We start from the raw sequence: 21,942 nt of genomic DNA, 5'->3' as shown, positions 1-21,942 counted from the left end.
ATTAGTAATCAGATGATTGCTTGGTGAACATGAGATTTTAGGGCAGAGGAGTGTCTTTTCATCAGGATATGGGTAGCTTGGGGAGTCATCACACTAGATTTACAGCTGCCTGTTCTACACTGTCAGCCAGAATAAGCATGCCTGTGAGCACTTTACATTCCCTGAGTGGGCAGGTTCTGCTGCTCCCCTGTCTACAGCTATATGTATCACCACTCTCTCCTGTTTGTGTTTATTGTTATTTCACCTTCCTATTTCAACGTGCTTTTATCGTGTGTTACAATTTCAATTACACAGATAATTTTTATAGCATATAATTTACCTATATAGTAAAGCTTAATCTCATTAGTAAGGTATCTCTAAATTTCACTTTGAGAGTGGTATTTTTAAGTGACATTTTCCTGAATGTAGTTAATCCTATGTTGTATATGAGGATTTTTGTTAGTTTTAGTTAGTGTTTTTGCTTTTGATTTGTTTTTACTTTTTCGCTGACTAGGAAAGCAGTGTTTTTTGGGGGATCTAGAGTTCTGTGTTCCCATAATGGTTTTAGTTGCTTTAAATAGTGACAGTAAAAAGAGAAAGATGCTGTTTTATGTTTTCTTTTTGAAAAAATTGGGGTTTAGTTTATACATTTTTTTCTTTGAAGTATTGGAGCATACATAGCATTAAGAGTACCTACCTGGTTTTATTTAAATTTGTAATCATTTTAGGAATCACCTACCAGGCAAGAAAAGAGCTTCACAAAGCAGTAAGAAAAGTATTGGCAACATCAGCCAGGATATTACGGGGTCCATTTGCTGGTAAGTATCACATATTTAACTGAGACTCCTTATCAGTAATCTGAAAGTCATTTGATGATCAACCTGAGATTTTTTTCCCATTTCTTATACTAACATTTATTATACCTATGGAAAATTGAGGAACATTATTCTGTTGGGCTATATTTAAGGGCTTGATGCCTTGGACTGTTTTCTTCCTTCTATCTTTATGGATGCATTGTTGTTTGTTAGATAGTTGTAAATAAATATTGAGACTCTTGATGAATATTTCAAAATTTAAAATTTGTTAGAAAATCACTCCCACGCTTTCTCATAATGAGAATATTGCATCAAAAATGTAGATTTCACAATCAGGCAAATCTGCATTGTGAAGCTAGCTATAAAAGAGCTGACCTGATCTCTTTAAAAAGTTGGCATCATGAAAAAAAAAGGTGGGAAAACTTTCTAGAATTAAGATACTAAAGAGACTTAATCAAATCCTGCTTTATAAAAAACCAGCTCTAAAGATATTTTGAAGACAATTGGAAAAATTTGAATATGGAGTTGGAATGAATTTTAGATGATTTGGCAGATTTTTGTTAGTATTTTTGGGTGTTAAAATGGCATTGTGATTATATAGGAGAATGCAGGCTTATTCTTAGGAGATGCATGTTGAACTATGAAAGGGTGGAATGTCATTATTTCTGCGCCTTTCTTTCACATAGTTCAGAAAAAAATACACAATCATCCTGGGGAATTCCCTGGTAGTCCAGTGGTTAAGACTTCACGCTTTCACTGCTGAGGGCCTGGGTTCGATCTCTGGTTGGGGAACTAAGATCCCACAAGCCATGCAGCATGGCAAAAAAAAAAAAAAAAAAAAAAAAAAGACACACTTCCATATAGATTAAGCAAATATGGCAAAATAATAACATTTATTAAATCTAGTTGTGGTAAGCATGTGGATGTCAATGTCAATTGGATGTCAATTATTCTTTTAATCTATCCCATATGCTTGATATTTCTCATAATAAAAAGTTTTTTAGGGAAAAGGAGCCAAAAAAAAGATCTCATTGTGAAAGCAACATAATATATAAAACAAAAGCACATACAAAATATATGTAACAAATAAAACAAAATAATATGACAGAACTGAGAACAAACCTATCAGTCATCAACACCTGGAGATGGATATAACTTTCCTATTGTAGATTTAAAATATTTATAAATTACTGTCTTAAACGTGAGTATGAAAATGTTGTTTTAACTGTTCACATTGTCTTTTTTTTTTTTTTTTTTTTAACAAAGACACCTTTAGTACAATTGACATAGAAGATCACGAATGTGCTGTGTGGCTGCTCCTGAGGAAAAGTAAGTCCGATGACAGAGCAGCACGACTGCAGGCTGTGCAGGAAATGGCAGAGACCCGTCACTGGCATGGTAATGAAACCATCTGAACACATGGCACACCGTCAGCTAGCTCTTGATTTCTGATGTAAAAGAGAAGGGAAGGAGATACTAAGGAAGGAAAATAATTCAGGAAATATTAATATATGTAAAAAATATTTTCAAAAAAATTTAAAAGAAACTCTAGTGATAGAGAAAGTGTAAAACCTGCTGGCCTGGTAGTCATATTGTGTTTGGTAAGAACACCCTCAAAACTGAGGTAGATATATTTGTATAACTTTCTACCAGAATGAACTTTTACTTGATTGGAGAAACTCTTGATTCTGATAGTTATGGCCTAATGTGTCTGTGTTTTTTTTGGTTCCTATTTAATAAAATATTTTTTAATTGCTGGCTGCATCAAAGTTACATTTGCATTCACTTTGACAGTCTGTTTGGCTTTAATACTAATACTTGGTCAAATGTGCCTAATTTGCGTGTGTATATTTGTTTTTTAAGGAAGATTTTAAATATTTAGTTGTATTTAAAATCGCAAGTTCTGCAGTAAAAGTACATGAGCAAGAGATCAGATCTGCTCTGAGTACAGGGGCTAAAGTACACTTTGTTAGTAGAGTCATCTTGTAAAAATGGGTAAACAAAAAAGAATGTTTTCAAAGAAAAATTTAGTCTCAGAATAAGATCTCTGTCTTCATACAAGTTAATTAGTTTGATTGAGTGGTGGCTATAATAATTTGTAATGTAAAAATAAGCTTATTTAATGCGAGTGGAGACTTAGAATAAAAATCTGATCTGTTTCAAAATCTGCCTTCCAGGACTCCATTTCAGACTTCTACTGTATCAGAAAAATCAAAGTTGGAGCCCTGGCATGTAGATTTTTTAAAAGTTCCCCACTTGATTCTGAAGAACTCACCCAAGTTATATAGTGCTATTATTAAAAAATGTCTCCTTCAGTGGCTGCAGTTTTTTTTTGATACATGTCCTTAGTCCATTTGGGATGCTATAACAAAATACCTTAGACCGGGTAGCTTATAAACAACAGAAATCTATTTCTCACAGTTTACTGGAAGCTGGGAAATATAAGATCTGGGTGCCAGCAGATTCTGTGTCTGGTGAGGACTGAGGGAGCTCTCTGGGGTCTCTTTTATAAGAGCACTAATCCCAGTCATGAGGGCTCCACCATCTTGACCTAATCACCTCACAAAGGTGCTACCTCCAAATACATTGGGGATTAGGTTTCAACACATGAATTTGGGAGGGACACAAACATTCAGTCTATAGCAATACATAAGAATGGAATGGTGAAATCATGAAGGCTAAAACAAAGTACTACTGTCTGGAACCTCAGATTATTCATGGGCTTCATGGAATGTCAAAGCACCATGTAGGTACCAGAGGATGACAGATTTAAACAGAACTCAGGTTTTTTGAGTAGTGATCAAAATAGCTTTTGGATGATGGAATTTTTTTTTTAAGGAGAAGTTAAATTGGTTCTGACCTATCAGTTTTCACATTTGAGGTTTATTTTTCTCAAAAAGGTTAGTTTGTGATATATCTAGATATAGGTTGAGAATTATGAGATCAGTCATGGAAATGTTGGATATTTAGCTTACGGTATTGTAAATGCAGTTGCAGTTAGAAAAAAAACTGGGAAATTTTGAATTACAAACTTGTCGTTTAAAAGTTAAGTTGTTCATTTAACCTTTGAAACAGCCATAAGCTAATTTGGGTACTCGCAATATACTTTTACAATAGATTACCAGTATAGGATAATTGCTCAAGCCTGTGATCTGAGAACTCTTATTGGTCTGGCACGAAGCAAAGATAGTGATCTTCGTTTTTTTCTCTGCCCACCTCCTTTGCCATCTTTAAAAGAAGTAAGTAAATAAAATAATCCAGTGAGTAAAAAATGTTTAATATATCATCTTCACTTTGGGTGCAAAATAACCATTCAAAAAGCAGTTTGTTGGCTACTTGTCACAAGCAGGTAAACTAGGGTTTAAACCTGCAATTGTAGTTTCCATTCCAAGATTTCTTGATTCCACAGGAGGTGCTATTTCTCCTAAATTATTTTCCCCTATGTGGAGTCGGGAGTCTCTATACACCAGAGGGTGGCTTCTTAGCATATCAGCATCCATAAATTGGTCCTTTGTTCTAAGGTTGCTATAGAACAGTTTTTCTCAACACTACTGACATTTTGGGCCAGATAATTCTTTGTTGTTGGAAGCTGTTCTGTACACTGTAGCAGCATCCCTGGCATCTACTCATTGGATGACAGTAGCACCCCTGAGTTGTAACAACCAAAAATGTCTCAGATATTGCTGAATATTTCCTGGGGTGCAAAACAGTCTCTGGAGAACTACTACGTATAGATATTAATGTACTAATATACATGGATATTAATTGTTAACTACTAATATAGATATTAGAGCATGTTCCTTGAGTGCTTTTCTCAGACTTTTCTAGAAAATGAAAATCTGAAAACTTGCAATGCATTTTTGAAAAATAGAAAAACAAATTATTCTAGATATTAGTTATTAGAAAAAATCAGATAGGAACAAGTTCTACATATTAAAAAGCCAGCTTTAGTTAGAAAGAATGTAATAATTCATTTTGAGTCAAGATGTGAAGTAGCCTATGAGGTGAAAATCTTGAGCTATGCTTTGCAATAGGTCTTTCAGATTGAGTTAGCAGACATGAAAGTATAGAATTCAAAATTAAATGATTCTCTGCTTACCAGGGTGGTGACTGTTTTCAAGACTAAAAGCACTGATTTACCTCTCCTGTTTTGTTTTGGCTTTATTCTTTGGGTACTTTTTGTTATACTCAATTGTGGAGTTTAATTATGAAGAATTTCTTTTCCTTTATTTCAGGATTCTTCCGTTGAAGAAGAGCTCAGACAGTTGCTGGCTTCTTTACCTCAAACAGACCTAGATGAGTGTATCCAGTATTTTACATCTTTGGCTCTGAGTGAAAGCAGTCAAAGTCTAGCTGCTCAGAAGGTTAGTTCATTTATTCATTCAGTAAATAGTTTTGAGTGCCCACTTTTCCAAGATATTGTGCCAGGGACTCACACTTAGAACTTCAGAATAGTCATTCATCCATGAACTGAATAAACATACTGATTCCTGGTTATGTGCCACACAATGGGCTAGGTGTTCAGGATAATGGGGAGACAGGTAAATAAACAAAGTCACAGAGTGTGTAAGAGGTTACTCTAAGAGCCCATCACTCTGTTTAAACCATAATTCAAAAAGAGTCATGTACCAAAATGTTCATTGCAGCTCTATTTACAGTAGCCAGGAGATGGAAACAACCTAAGTGTCCATCATCGATGAATGGATAAAGAAGATGTGGCGCATATATACAATGGAATATCACTCAGCCATAAAAAGAAATGAAATTGAGTTATTTGTAGTGAGGTGGATGGACCTAGAGTCTGTCATACAGAGTGAAGTAAGTCAGAAAGAGAAAGACAAATACCGTATGCTAACACATATATATGGAATCTAAGGAAAAAAATATGTCATGAAGAACCTAGGGGTAAGACAGGAATAAAGACACAGACCTACTAGAGAATGGACTTGAGGATATGGGGAGGGGGAAGGGTAAGCTGTGACAAAGTGAGAGAGTGGCATGGACATATATACACTACCAAACGTAAGGTAGATAGCTAGTGGGAAGCAGCCGCATGGCACAGGGAAATCAGCTCGGTGCTTTGTGACCACCTAGAAGGGTGGGATAGGGAGGGTGGGAGGGAGACGCAAGAGGGAAGAGATATGGGAACATATGTGTATGTATAACTGATTCACTTTTTTATAAAGCAGAAACCAACACCATTGTAAAGCAATTATAGTCCAATAAAGATGTGAAAAAAAAAAAAAGACCATTTTAAAAAGGCTTCATAGGGGGCTTCCCTGGTGGCGCAGTGGTTGAGAGTCCGCCTGCCGGTGCAGGGGACGTGGGTTCCTGCCCCGGTCCGGGAAGATCCCACACGCCGCGGAGTGGCTGGGCCCGTGAGCCATGGCCACTGAGCCTGCGCGTCCGGAGCCTGTGCTCCGCAATGGGAGAGGCCACAACAGTGAGAGGCCCGCGTACCACAAAAAAAAAAAAAAAAAAAGGCTTCATAGGAAGTACTCTGAAGTCGCATCTTGAAGAATGAATAGTAATTGACAAGGCTTTAAAATATTACCTCTATGTTGGTGATACCTAAATTCAATATCTCTAGCCCTGTGTTCTCGTCTAAGCTCTAGATTTGAATATTCAACCTCCTTCTTGACGTCTCTACTTGGATGTGTAATAGGCATCCCAACTTTACATGCCAAACCCACCCACACTCTGCAAAGCTCTTCCTCCTCTAGTCTTTTTCATTTTGGTAGAGGGCAGAGCACCCACCTAGTTGCTTAATCTAAAGCCTAGGAATTCTGGATTCCTTTCTTCCAGGTTCACCTAATCAGCAGTTACTGTGAGCTGTTCCTTCAAGTATACCTTGAATCCCTTTGTCTCACCACCTTCACTGTAGCCACTTACTCCTGGCCACCATCATCTTTTCTTCGTAGTGTCCTGTTAATCTTGCTTTCTCTTCTTCCTTTCATTTAAAAATAATTTTAGAGTCTCTTTCATAGTCTTTTATTATTTCAGTTTATTGGGGGTTAATTCCTGTTTGTGGTGGCACAGACTCCCCCTTATGTTACATTGTAGATTAACATGTGTTAATCATTTTTACTGTGAGCTTATCTTTAGCCAGATTGATTGTTTTCTATGGGAGTCCCAAGCACCTCAGATTCTAAATTTATCTCTACAGAGCAGTTTTTGTGTTTGCTTCTTTTGGATACCCTAGGAGTTCACTGTTAGGGACTAGTTTTTTATATTGATTCCTTAGTTTGGAATTTCTGTAGCACATAGGTAGTATAAATTCAGATATATCTATGGATGGCAGAGTCTTAGGATTGTGATTTCTCACTCAAAGCCCCAAGCAGAAACAGGCTTCTTGTTGCTTTCATGGGCTGCTAGGCAGAGTTTTTCTAGACTTTCTTATAGACAAGGAGGCAGTCTTTCCAAGGTTCTGCCTTTATATAGGGATCTCAAATCTAGCTCCCATAGAATGTGAGACTCAAAACCACACCTTCTGCACTGAACAAGTGTTAAAAGCCTATCCTGAGGTGCCTGCAGGAATTTTACATCATCAGCTATGTGCTTATCGCTTCTGCTGAATGTTCTGTTTTCTATTCTAGCACCCAAGGGTTTCCCTTTATTTATTTTTATTTTCTTTAGAGCTTGATTTTGTTTTATTTCATTTTTTTAAAAGATTTATTTATTGTTTATTTTTGGCTGCATCGGGTCTTAGTTGCGGCACGCGGGATCTTCGTTGAGGCATGCAGGATCTCTCATTGAGGTGCGTGGGCTTCTTCTCTAGTCGTGGCGTGCGGGTTTTCTCTTCGCTAGTTGTGGCATGCAGGCTCCAGGGCGCATGGGCTCTGTAGTTTGTGGCATGTGGGCTCTAGCTGAGGCACACGAGCTCAGTAACTGTGGCGCACGGGCTTAGTTGCCCCGCGGCATGTGGGATCTTAGTTCCCTGACCAGGGATTGAAGCCGCGTCCCCTGCATTGTAAGGCGGATTCTTTACCACTGGACCACTAGGGAAGTCCCTGCGCTTGACTTTGTTTTAAAATAGCTTTTGTTATTTATTTATTTATTTATTTTTGCTGCACGTGGGCCTCTCACTGTTGTGGCCTCTCCCGTTGCGGAGCACAGGCTCCAGACGCGTAGGCTCAGCGGCCATGGCTCACGGGTCCAGCCGCTCCGCGGCATGTGGGATCTTCCTGGACCGGGGCACGAACCCGCATCCCCTGCATCAGCAGGCGGACTCTCAACCACTGCGCCACCAGGGAAGCCCAGCTTTTGTTATATTTTATTAAACATGTTTGTCATGGGAGGTGCTCACTATGTCAACTAAAGAAAAACACACAACCTAAAGTTGTGAGTTAAGTTTTATTCAGGGGACCTTACTTAGGACTGTAGCCCAGGAAACAGCGTCTCATATAACTCTGAGGAACTGCTCCATAGAGGTAAGGAAGGAGCCAGAAATATTGAATTTTGTTGGAAAAAAAAGCCACGTAGTTGAACATCATAGATTACTGCTAATCACAAAGAACAGACATCTCAAGTTAATGATTTTATGTAGGGGAAGATGCAAGAATCTGGGCTCACTGAAATTATTCCTTAGGTATGTACCTTAACCATCTAGGGCCAGTATTGAGCACAGAATCTTTCACGTTTCCCTCCGTCCTGAATTCCCCTCAGGCACACAGCGGGTGGGGGTGCTGCCGTGGCTGAAGGCTTGATGGCGGGCGCATTGTTTGTTTTCTGTAATGGCAGGCTACGTTCTTTGTCCACAACTGGAAGCCAAGTTCACCATCTTGCTGGATCCAGAAAGCTTCCTTATCGCGTCTCCATCACCTCTGTGAGCTGCAGACACCACATCAACCTCTAGCCTCCAGTTTACCTCTCCAGTTCTGTGTCCTCACAGCAACCAGGGTGACGTTTTAAAAACACAAGTTAGATCCAGTCATACTCCTGCTTGAAGCCCTCCAATGGCTTCCCATTACATGTTAAGTCTGAGCCCTTTACTTTTTGTGATCCAGGCATGGACTGGCCCTTGTTTACTGCTGTGCCTGCCCCTGGGGGTGGTGAGAAGATTGACAGGAAGGTGCCACTAGGCACAGTTACAGAGTGTAAAGTTTGTTTGGTGGCAAGGAGTGTGAAAACTGAAGGAAACCATGCATTAGGTGAGGAAGGCAGTGTCTGCAGTGTCATCAGAGCTCTGAGTGCTCCACGGGGAAGCTCCACTCCTTTGGAATAAGGCTGCCTTCAGATGGGAAAAGGCGCCCCTTCTGATGGAGGTGTTGGTGTTCTCTCCCCACATCTCTTACTCCCATTGACTAGATGTAAATACCTGGCAGACAACTACCCACACACAGCAGAGGGCTTCTGAGTGAATCAAAGCAGCGTCCTAGGCGTAGCATCCTAAACAGACTCCAACTCCGGCCCGCCCGAGGGTGACTACTGAATGCCATTATTCTTGTGGTACCATTTCAGCAAGACTTTTGTCTTTGTAAAATATCTCTTATATCTCTAAGAGAAATCAAAACAAATTATTATCACTATTACTATAATAACTAATCAACTCAGTGAGGAGAAAGTATTTTATCAGCAAAACAAATCATAGTATTTTACATTCTTTTACCAATTGAATTGCCAACTAAAAATTGGCACTCACCATCTGCCTCTACAAGGATTAAGTCACTGGCCACTGCAGCCACTGACCATCAACACACCCTGAAAGGAGTTCAGGGCGGAGATCGGGAATGAGGTGCTCGGTGCTCTGGGAAAAACTGGCAGAACAGGCCTTCAGATAGTTAGACATTTTCAGGAGAAGATTTTATGAGCCCAGGTTCTTGCATCTCCTCGTATCTAGAAAAGCACTGAAATCGTTAGTGGTGACAACTGCTCCTCGTGATGAGCAGCAAGCCTCGGGCAACATGTGTGCTTGACAGCACGTCCCCCTTCTCTAAAATCATACACAATACTGACCTTTTCCCCTGACCTCTTCGGAGCACTTCCTCCAAGCTGTCTGAGACGCTGTCTCCCTGGGCTATAGTCCTCATTTTGCCCCAAATAAAACGTAACTCACAACTCTCACGTTGTTCATTTTTTTCAGTCAACAGAATGATTTATCTTTTCCTCATCTCTGTTTTTATGAAAAATTCGGGACATATCAGTAGATATGACTTCTCTAGTACACTTTTTATAATTCCTCCTTTCGACCATGTCTTGGAGTCGCTCCAGTGAAGTGTAGTCATTGTTTTCCTTTTGATGCTCGGAGCGCCACTGCCTGGCCACCAGAACCTGTTCCTTAGGCTGACCTCATTATCCTTTTAAATTCCATCCCCAAGGTGGCAATGAGAGCACCTTTGTTTTCTGAGAGTAAGATGTCCCTGGCTCTTCTTGATTCTCCTGCCCTGCAAAGAGCGTCCGCTGCTCCTGCAAGGCATCGCACCCACTGCCCTCTCCCACTGCTGTCACTCACTTCTCTCCTCACTCCCGTGCCAGAGCTCCTGGTACCTGGCCTGATGTTCCTCATTTTCAGCACAGAAGATGTTCTGCTCATTACTATTCAGTTACCATCCCTCTGCCTTTGATAGTGTTCTGTCACCTTCTACAGTGTTTCCGTACCTTTTGCTAAGTGAAGAGGAGAGTGGTTGAATACGCTATGCCACTTCTTTTCTGCCCAGAAGTCATGGCCTCAGCCTGCAGTTTAAAGAAGGAGCACATCTTTAGTTAGTTTAATATTGAAATAAATGTTTAATTTCCATTCTGAGGTTCCATCTCATCAGATCAGTAAGCAACTCCATCGTAGTTACTCTTATTTCCCCACCCCCTCCCCAGTTGAGTCAGGCTCTGGATTTTTTTATATGCCAGTAAGTTGGGGATGAAGGAGTGGGAGGGGCATCCATCTGGCTTTTAGAGATCTGATCAGTTTATGACAAACCTGTCCCGTGATAATCCCCAGGCTCCCTTCAAGTGGAGTGAGCTGCTTCTGTGCAAAACTGCTCACGTGAAGAGCTTCCTCTGGGCTTTGGCAGATAGCCTACAGTTATGATCGGGTTTAGAGCAGGGCTTCTTAATCTCTGTACTCCCAAAGGTGCATCCCTTTGGTGATTTGGTAAAGTCTATGAACTCATTTCTAGATGCATAAAATACAATTCATAGCATTACGTGGGAGACCAATTATATTGAAATATTGTTATCAAAATAAAAAACTTGTAATATAATTAATACATGTACTTCAATTTCAAACTTAAAGAATTGCAACAATAATACATTTCATTAGATTTGCCAATTATTCATATTTTATCCCATTTGTTTTATCATTCCCCATTTACTCTCCCTCTTTCTATAGATATATTTTTATATGTCTGTTTACACACATTTGCTGTTTCCACCCTGAACCTTTTGAGAGTTAGATGCAGTGTCGATTTTAGGTCACCAGTGTGAGAATGTGCAGTTGGCATGCAAAGGAACGATGAGCATAATGTTCCTTTCAGATAGCTGCAGCAAGTGACATGCGGTGGGGAAATAGCTGCGCTTTCTGTTGAGAGTCACACAGACTGCAGCTGTTTCTGTGGTTTATTGTCTGTGTTTATAATTGAATACAATGAAAAATTTTAGTTAAGTGTTAGGAAGATAAAGATGTAATTTTTTCCCAGCCAAGCTTACTTCCTCTCTCCCCTGAATTCTATCTACCCAGACCCTTAAGGATGACTTGGGTTACAAACTCATGCTTTACAGTGAACGTCATTTACGCCGTTAGTTTGCACAAGTTGCAGAGCTCTAAGGTTGTAATTTTTTATGAAGAAACACAGAGATTAGCTCTCACACATATTAAAACAAAGGGACCCACAACCACAGCTAGAAGCAGTATCAAAACTCCCCATCCTCCCTGCGCCCCACCCACCCTGGCAGTGATTTGCCTTCCCTCCTTTTATTCTTTCTGTTCATTGGGAGAACTGGGTCAGTGAGAGTGAAAGCACTTCTCCCACATCTGTCACCTCCTCCCACATCTAAAGCCTTGGTAGCTGTCCAAGATCTGCCTGGGAATTTGTTGACTGCAGTTCTGGTGGGAGGTCGGGGGACAGGCCAGGGTGGTCCTTGGTCTTCTACTATCCCAGATATAACTATCAAGATCGCTCCTTCTTTGATGTCAGGATCCGGGTTTCAGTCTGGTTTTGGTTTTTGTTACCATCTGGACACTCCCCATCAGTCAGCTTGTCTCCAGTTTCAACACTGGTTAGAGGACCTCAGGTGAACGTGACCTAGAGCCTAAGGATGCAACCAGGGATGCAGAAGTTTGGACATTTTAGATTGTGATTTCTTTTTGATCTAATGTGGCAAACTGCCTGGAGTCAAGAGAACAGTGGGTATGGTGCATTGAAATGATTTCCCATCATAAAGCTTTTGTGGTCTTGGCTAAGGACAATCCAGCTAAAATCTTGCATTTCTAGTATTATCATCTTCCCTTGTAATTTCCCAGAGTCTCTCTGAAATCAGCTAAGCCATTAAGGTCTGAAGTCCTTGCATCAAGACACTTCTAACATCCATCTGCATAAGTATAGCAATGGGTTGTGATTGAGAGGAAGATGCCAATAGATGGGGTTTAAGGATGGGAGATTTCTTTAATGCCAGAGGATTTGGAAACCTACAGAGATGCTTACACAAAACAGGAGACTATGCCGCTTGCTTTCAGAGGGATGGATAGGCTTCCAAGGTTCTGCAAGTTCCTCATGATGTACAGCTGCGCAGATCAAGGATTCCTTCTGTTGGGATGAACCCATCATTGTCATCTGCGAACTCCCTGTACCTTCCCTCCTTCCGACTTTGGTTATGGGTAAATCTGCTCATCAGGTGTAAGTACAGAGACAAAGCAAACCCAGCTCATTTCTAAGTGTTTGTAGGAGAATAGATCATTATTTTCAGACATTGCGTCTCTTAGCAGCCCTCAGCGTCAGCTTGCCTGACTCTGTTTCTTTACCACCTTTCTGACCCTCCCCTCCCCTCCCTCCCTCATGCACACTGCACCAGCCACACTGGCCTTTTCTTTCCATTCCTTAAACTTGCTCATTGTGTATCTACTTGTGTTCCCTCTGCCTGGACTGCTTTGCCACTGGCTTGTCACATGGCTGCCTCCTTCTTGTCCTTCAGATCTCTGCTTGTCAGCTCCTCAGAGAGACCTTCCTCTTTATCTCAAATGTTTGTTGCATTTATTGCCCTTCATAGCATTATTCCCATTCTGTAACTATTTTATATATTTATTTGCTTGCTTATTTGTTTTTCTCTTCTGTTTTTCTCTTTCTTCTTCTGATTTCTCTTATAATCTCCCCAGTACCAAGTACAGTACCTCAGACACAATATGCTCTCAATAAATATTTACTGAATAATGAATGGATGAATCATGACATTGCTAAAAGAGCCAGCTGTACACAAACTTATATATACTTAAATAACAACTGGCACATTTCTGTTGTGAGTCAAAGCATTTGTGTATGACAAAGAAAAAACAGAGATAGCTCTAAGGGTTATGTTTAATTGGAAGGTAGATTATATGGTAAGAAAATACCTATTATGTATTAAATTATTTGGCTGGTATAAACCTGTTGAAATGCATTGGAAAAATACCACATTAACTCATAGTAACGTTGTGTCTCTGAGTATCATAATAAGAAAATGATACGTAAAAAGCTTTGTTATACACCTATAATTCATATATAGTATGGATATAAGTTCTTTACTAACTTGATTAGTTGACATTTCCTTTTATGCTTTTATTATTATCGTTTCCTTTTAATTTTTATGCCTTACCCATTATTATTATTTTTAACATTGTCACTCTCTCCACCTCTTCCTCTGGATTTCTTTGATCCTTAAGAAATTGTTTTTCAGTATATCTTAATCCAGTGATAAAGAAGCAGTACCCATGTATATTGACTTTTGTGTTAGGAGTTAGAAAATACTTTGTATGATCACACTATGAATTTATACATTTTATTTATTGCTTTTTGCGTATGCTTCCTACTGCCACACAATTTGGCAGTTCATAAATAACTTAAAGCTTTGCCAACAAGGATAAAATTGAACTGCACTCTTATATCCCACTTTAAAAATGATCAAGAAAAAGGAAAATCCTGGATCGTTTTTCTCTTCCTTCTCCCTGTTCTTTCCTTGGAACATTTAGGTTGGAAAGAGGTCAGATGATTTGAAGCTGTGATGTAAGGAGAGGGGTTTGGGGGAGGCAGGTTGTGGTGGTAGGTTTTTAAGAAAAATTTCCCACCCTCCAAAGCCCACCAGTCCACCTTCTACCCTTATCTCTGCTGGAGGAGGCAAGGACTGTCAATGAGTTAGTCCTTCCCAGTCCTCCATTTATTTTATTTTATTATTTTAAAATTTTATTTATTTTATTTATTTATTTTTGGCTGCATTGGGTCTTTGTTGCTGCACACGGGCTTTCTCTAGTTGCGGCAAGCAGGGGCTACTCTTCATTGCAGTGCGGTGGCTTCTCTTATTGCAGAGCACAGGATCTAGGCACGTGGGCTTCAGTAGTTGTGGCTCATGGGCTCTAGAGTGCAGGCTCAGTAGTTGTGGCACATGGGCTTAGTTGCTCTGCGGCATGTGGGATTGTCCCGGACCAGGGCTCAAACCCGTGTCCCCTGCATTGGCAGACGGATTCTTAACCACTGCGCCACCAGGGAAGCCCCCAGTCCTCCATTTAAATAGCATGAATCTTTGAGATCCAAGCATGTTTAAACTCAGAAAAAAAGAAGATTATTATATCAGAGAAGACAGCATGAATAAGAATTATAGAGTGGCCAAACATTTTGAACATTTACTAGGTTTACTGAACCATGAACCCTATAAATTAACTCAGAACGCAGAAACTTATGGACTGTATTTCCTACAGGAAACACTGGGCTTTATATATACATTTTTGAAAGACACTACCTTGTAGTTGTCCTCTTTTGCCAGCAGGTGGTCTGTGTGCACACAATTATGACCCCTAGTTCAAATACAAAGCGCTTCAAAAGAAGATACAGTAATAAATCTTCCCTTGTATCTCCCCACCCCAATATACACATGTAGTTAACACACCTTTTTACACAAATGGTAGCATATGGTGCACACTCTCTGCTCCTTCTTTTTCTCACCTAAGGGTTTATCTTAGAGAGTGATGTATATCAATATATGAAGAGACTCACATAGCATTCCATTGTATAATTGTACCATCTTTTATTTAACCAACCCCCTATTGAAGGACATTAGGGAGCTTCAATCTTTTGTTCTTACAAACAAAGCTGCAATGAACAAACTTGTACCTATATCACTTTGCCAGTGTGTGAGTGTCCTGTAGGATAAATTGTTGAAGGGCATGGGCACTTGTAATTTTGACAGCTGTCGCTAAATTGTCCTCCATAGAAATAGCCCGTTGATATTACCAGCAGCAGGGTAATGAGAACGTCTTATTTCCCCACCTGTCTGATAGATGTAAAATATCCTTTCTTATCTATTTTAGAGGCATTTAGAGCAACATGACTGTTGCTCATTTTTCTATAGCCTTGTTGGTATTTTTCACTGATTTTTAGGAGATTATTGCATGTTACTGACCCGTGGTTAATAGTTGAAATTTTCTTTTCCCCATTTATTCTTATAATATGTTTTAACATCTATTAAGACTAGTCCCCACTATTCTGTTTCATAATTTTCCTAACTCTTCTGTTTATTCTTCCATGTGAACTTGAATTTCAATTTAAGAAAAATTAAAAGCTCTCTCTCTTGTTTTTCTGGCCGCGCTGCGCAGCCAGGGACTGAACCCAACCAGGGACTGAACCCAAGCCATGGCAGCAAAAGCTCCGAGTCCTAACCACTGGACTGCCAGGGAATTCCCTTTTTTTTTTAAATTAAAAGCTCTCTGATCATTGTTATCATTGTCTTTATTTTAAATTTTTCCAGTAATGCCTTTTCTGTTATTTTGATTGATAGATTTTTAAGTAGACTCAACTGGCATAATCTGACACTAGAACATTGTTCGGCTCTGGGCTTTTCTTACTGGTCAAGATTTATGTGTTAGTCTCCATACTTTCAGATAAGAGGACACAGAGGAAAGAATTGAGAAAGTCTCAAAGACTGCTCTCTTCTAAGAATAATTCCATATGTTTTCTAGTCTAGCAACAGTTTGCATAATGAAAGTTCCCTGTAAGTTTCCAGAATATTTTGAGTCTTACATATTAGTTCTTTCTAATACTGTATATAGTACAGAGGTTTTTTTTTTTTTTTGTCAAACAAAAAATATTAGACACCTTTTTCACTAAGAATTTTAATTATCTCACTTTCAGGGTGGTTTATGGTGTTTTGGAGGAAATGGACTTCCTTATGCTGAAAGTTTTGGAGAAGTTCCTTCAGCTACAGTGGAAATGTTCTGTTTGGAAGCTTTAGTAAAACATTCTGAGGTAATTTACATTTTCAAAATATGGTTTACTTTTTAAGATCACATTGAAAACGTTATACATGTTGGTTCATTCAAGGGAAGTAAGTCTCATTTTTTATAAAAGAAAAAAAACTTTTCGCTTGTTTTTAAATTTCTGCTTTTTTCTCAATTGTCAGAATTGATAATCATGATTTAGCACCAATACATGAATTTCACTTTTGCTAAGTATTTCTAAAAATGGATTTAATCTTAATTGCTCATAAAGCAACCTGTTGTCTAAATATGGCATTTACCTTTGTGTTATGCTGTCTTGCATTACCTTTCTCAGATAATTTTTACAAGTAATATTACCAGGGAGTTAATTTCCAGTAAAATATCTGCAAAAGATGTGTTAAGATAGAAAAAAGGTAAATACTTGGAAAAAGTATTTATTTGACCATAGTCTTGATTTTTAACCACAGCATACATATGTCAATGATTAAAAAAAAAAATTTGGCATTATGACAACTTTTCTATCATCATAGTTTGATTTTAAAAAGAAAAAAGCAACAAACTTTGTGGTGCTCAAGCATCAGTGCATAAAAATCATCCAGGAAGCGTGTTAAAATGCACATTCCTGCTCACAGTTAGCAGTTGTAATTTAGTAGATGTGAGGTGGAGTCCAGGAGCTTGCATTTGTAACAGGCATCCCTGGTGAGGCCGATGTAGTTGGTTCGTCCCACATCATGAGAAACACCATCCTAGAGGTTCTAAACGCTCCAGTTTAATTGGGAACCATTAGACGTGGCACAAAAGCATGGTGCTCTCTGGTCATCTCAGTTCCCTCGGGTGGAATCAGGAATCGAGCACAAAGCAGTCTTTAGTGTGGTAACACACTAAAAAGGGAATGTGGGAAAGTAAGCTTGATTTTTTTGTGACTTATGACTGATTTCCGAAACAATAGGTGCATCTGCAGTAGAATGTCCAGTGCATGGAATGTAATAGTTACCTTTCCAGAAACTTCTCAACATATTAATATCTCACTTGATATATGTCTAAAAGGCATACTTTTTAAATGCATATAAAATGTGGTAAAATTTAATAAAAATTTAGAGAGTGAAAATCATTGCATATACATGACATGATATCACATAAGTGATATAAGTGATAAAACTAAGTGCTGGGGAGAGGCAAGGCTGTGCTGGTGACGTTGGCAGACTGTAATGGCTTGTTGATCAGTTATGTCACCTTACCTTAATGTATATATTTCCTTTGGCTTTCTTTTATCTCTTTTCTCCATTAAAAATTCACATCCCTCTTTCTTTCTTTTTAATTTTTACTTGATCTTCCTCTTTAAAAAAAAATTCCAACTCTTGAATTTTAGGAGAGCCCCATAGCTGTGGGCTTGTGTGGGGTAGTGTGTAGGGCCACAGATGTTGCTTATCTCTATATGGGAGTTCTTGTAGGCAGAAGCAAAATGTGCCACTTACACAGGGGGATTATTTCCTGTTATCAGGTGGCAGATTTCTCAAGGTAGAGAACCTTTTAAGGTAGTTTCAAGCCAGTCAAAGTATCAGTATAAATTGAAACAATTCTGTAATAATGACATTGTAGTTACATCCAACCAAGAACTAAGCAGAATAACTTTAAGAATAAAAATGTCACAAGTCCTAGTGGCCTTAATTTTTCAGTGATTTTAAAGCACTTCCCACACAGATAGGGGTTTGCTTATTTATTTGAGCTGAGCTGAGAGTTTTGGGGGGGTCTCTCTGGGTCTCTTCCTTGAGCAGGAGCCACCTGGCTGCCCCCCAGCATGCTGTGTCACCTGGTTAGTGAATTTGTGCAACATAAAGTGAGCTTTCATTAATTTATTGTGCTAGATACCCACACATTGTGATAAAATTGAAGCAAATGGAGGCTTACAACTACTGCAGAGGCTGTACCAACTTCACAAGGACTGTCCTAAAGTACAGAGAAATATAATGCGTATCCTTGGAAATATGGCTTTGAATGAACATCTTCATTCTACTATAGTTCGCTCAGGTAACAACTTTACATACCGAGTATTTTGGATCCAGTCCTTTGTTCTTCTCCCACCTCTGCCCCTCATTCATGCTACGCTAATTTTTCAATAGGCTTAAGACTTTGCTTAGGGTTAGCTTTGGTTCCTTAGAGCATGTCATTTTAGAAGGGCAAGGAATTGCTTGAGACGTGGGTAGTCCACACCTAAGATAATCAGTGTGTGGACAGTCACAGGAGAGCAGTTTTTGCCATGATGACCATCTAATTGTTTATAGTATCTTTTATATGATCTGGTTAACCAAGAGGCATAGTAAGACTAAAAAGAAGTCCACTGTATAATTGATTTTCCCCCTTGCAACTAATAAACCACCTGTGGGGAAGTACTTTAGATGAAAATTCCTGCCTGATCCAGTCTTTATCATGATGGTTGCACAACGGTGATTTTCCAACTGCAGCATCCCTTCCTCGTTTGCTTTTCAGCATCTGGCATTCTACTGTAAGCAAGAGCTCTTCCCTCTCACTCCTTCCTTCTCTCTTTCCTTCCTTTCTTCCCTCTCCTCCCTCCTTTCCTTCTCTCTCCCTCCCTCCCTCCCTCCCTCCCTATCAGTATGGGCACATGGTTTCCTATTTTTTAATAGTTTATAACTTATTATTGTACTTAAAAATTTGATGCCAGATTGTCTCAGCTTTGGTTAGTAGGAGCCCGGCAAATTGGCTCCTGTGTCCTTTGATATGCCCACATCATTTTGGGAGGCATTCCTTACTTTCCAGTATAACAAGATGTTCTAGGCTCATTTGTTCAAAGAATCCTGTTTTCTTTTAGTAGAGAATGAATTTTAGAGACCAAGATCTGGGTACTGTCTAGCTGTGCTTATTGCTCCTGGGGTGTCTTTGCTTCTGGGCTCTTTCAGTGGAAAAAGCAGGGTGATATATACAAATATATGTATGCATATACACAAATAAATATACATACCTATGTGCACATATACATGCATATGTTCAACAATATTTATTAGAAACGATGAATTTACATTTTTTTTCTTGTATCACTCTGTTTTTGTTTTTTTTTTTAATTTACATTTAAGAGTGTCTTGATCAGCAGAAGTTTTTAACTTGCTGAAATCTGATTCGGGGATCAGCAGACTTTTCTATAAAGGACCACTTACTGTATTGGTTTAATTTGTTCCTCTTTTTTTATGGATTATTAAGGTAGAAACTTAGATCACTGATTTTAACCTTTTTTCTTGTTTCAGTTAATCTGTTGCTGTGTAACAGACCACCCTAAAACTCACTGGTTAAAACAGCAGCCATATATTTTGTTCATGAATCTGAAATTTGGGCAAGATTCAGTAGAGAGGGCCTTTATGTGCTATATGCAGCATGAGCTGGGCAGCTCAGCTGTGAGATGGAGGATACATTTTGAAGATTGCTCGTGCACATGGCTTGCAAATTGGTACTGGTTCTCAACTGGGAGCTCAGCCGGGGCTGGGGGCACTGGCTTCTTTCAACACTCGCCTTGGGCTTCCTTAAAGCCTGATGGCTCGGTTCCAAGGGCAAATGTTCCAAGAGAGAGACAGGTATAAGCTCTTTTGCCTTTTATAGTCAAGCACTGGAAGTAAGTTTTGCCATGATCTATTGATTAAAAGTTAGTCACCAAGGCTAGCTCATATTTGAGGAGAAGGGATTTAGAAGGGGTTTAGACCCATCACCTCTTGATGAGAATGGTGTCAAAAGAATTTGAAGACGTGTTTTAAAGTCATTACAGTTATTTTCTAATATAGGTATTTAGAGCTGTAAATTTCCTCTAACCTGCTTTAGATGCATCCCTCAAATTTTGGATATATTGTATTTTCATCATTATTCAGTTTGAAATATTTTCTAATTTCCCTTATGATTTCTTCTTTGTCTCATGGGTTACTTAAAAGTGTGCTGCGTAACTTACAAATATTAATGGCTTTCTAGATGTCGTATGTCTTTGATTTCTAGTTTAATATTCCATGCATTCAAAGAACACACCCTGTAAGATTTTAGTTTTTGGAAATGTGACACTTATTTGATGGCCCATTTTATGGTCTATCTTGGTGAATGTTCTATGTGCACTTGAAATGAAGGAATATTCTGTAGTTGTTGGATGAAGTGTTCTATACATAACAGTTCAACCAAGTTGGTTGATCATATTATTCAAATCTTCTCCAGATCTTTACCAAGTTTTGTCTAGTTTAATGAATTACTGAGACGTGTTAAATTCTTCAACTGTGATTGTGAATTTGTTTCTCCCTTTAGTTCTATCAGATTTTTCTTCCTTGTGAAATGTTCATTTTTTTATTATTAAGTATTGTCTCTATCACTGGTAATACTCCTTTTCTTCAAGTCTCCTTTGTCAGGTATTAAAATAGCCATACTGGCTTTTTTTTTTTATGCTTGCTGTTTGCATTGCATATCTTTTGTCTTTTTCCCTTCTTTTGCTTTCATTTTTCTGCGACTAAAAATAAGTACGTCTCTAAGACAGCACATACTTGCATCTTTTTTAAAAAGTTCAGCTTGATAATCCCTTTTAATTGAAGTGTTTTGTCTCTTTAGCTCTTATGTAATTATTGATAGTTTGGTTGTGTCTGTTGTCTTGCTCTTGCAATTTGTCCCCTCTCTGGTTTTTGTTTCTTTTTTTCTCCTTTACAGTCTATCTTAAATGCATATTATACCATTTTGTATATAACGTGAGAGTCTCACAACAGTATAATTCAGTTTATACACTCTGCCATCCTTTGTGGTATTGTCATAATTATAGACCATAATATGTTATAGACCACATATGTTATAGACCTCACAATATATTGTTGTTATTTTTGTTTTAACAGTCAAGTGGTATTTAAAGAATATAAGAAAACTTTTTATTTACATGTTTATAATATACAGCGCTCTTCCTTCTTTTCTATCTACTGGGTCTACTGAGCTGACTGAATCTGTGAGTTGATGTTTTTGAGCAAATTTGGAAACTTTCCAGCTTGTCTATCTTTAGATATTCTTTTTTTTGTCCCTTTTTCTCTCTTCTTTCCTCTTGGGACTTCAATTATGTATATTAAATCTCTTGATTCTGTTCCACAGGTCATTGAGACTCTGTCCATGTCTTTCCCAAAATTTTTTTTCTCTGTGCTTTACCTTTCTTTTTTTAATGTATTTTTTTTTTTTTTTTTTTTTGCGGTACGCGGGCCTCTCACTGTTGTGGCCTCTCCCGTTGCGGAGCACGGGCTCCGGACACGCAGGCTCAGCGGCCATGGCTCACGGGCCCAGCCGCTCCGCGGCATGTGGGATCCTCCCGGACCAGGGCACGAACCCGTGTCCCCTGCATCGGCAGGCCGACTCTCAACCACTGCGCCACCAGGGAAGCCCTTTTTTAATGTATTTTTAAATTGAGGTATAGCTGAAGTTTCAGGTATACAACATACTAATTCACAGTTTTTAAAGATAACACTTCATTTATAGTTATTGTAAAATATCAGCTATATTCCCAGTGCTGTACAATATATCCTTGTAGCTTATTTATCTTATACATAGTAATTTGTACCTCTTAATTCCATACCCCTATCTTGCCCTTCCCCCCTTCCCTCTCTCCACTGGTAACTGCTAGTTTGTTGTTCTCTGTGTCCATAAGTCTTTTTCTTTTTTGTTACGTTCGCTAGTTTATTTTTTAGATGCCGCATATAAATGATATCATACAGTGTTTGTCTTTCTGTTGTATCATGCAGTGTTTGT

At 38.9% G+C, this 21,942-nt stretch overlaps 1 protein-coding gene across 2 annotated transcripts in view; it reads left to right on the top strand.

The window, feature by feature from the left end:
* Positions 1-21,942, top strand: part of SERAC1 (serine active site containing 1) — a 91,974-nt gene that overhangs the window by 56,165 nt on the left and 13,867 nt on the right. For both annotated transcript variants that reach the window (XM_082669293.1, XM_082669294.1), the window contains 6 exons: positions 708-797; positions 2,061-2,192; positions 3,912-4,033; positions 5,030-5,158; positions 16,100-16,213; positions 18,051-18,213. In XM_082669293.1, coding sequence (XP_082525419.1) covers positions 708-797; positions 2,061-2,192; positions 3,912-4,033; positions 5,030-5,158; positions 16,100-16,213; positions 18,051-18,213 — 750 coding nt within the window. The remainder of the gene's footprint in view (positions 1-707; positions 798-2,060; positions 2,193-3,911; positions 4,034-5,029; positions 5,159-16,099; positions 16,214-18,050; positions 18,214-21,942) is intronic.

Source organism: Grampus griseus (genome assembly GCF_964374135.1).
Source record: "Grampus griseus genome assembly, chromosome: 13".
Taxonomy (NCBI): domain Eukaryota; kingdom Metazoa; phylum Chordata; class Mammalia; order Artiodactyla; family Delphinidae; genus Grampus; species Grampus griseus.
The sequence above is the reverse complement of the archived record's forward strand: the minus strand, read 5'-3'. Positions and strand labels throughout refer to the sequence as shown.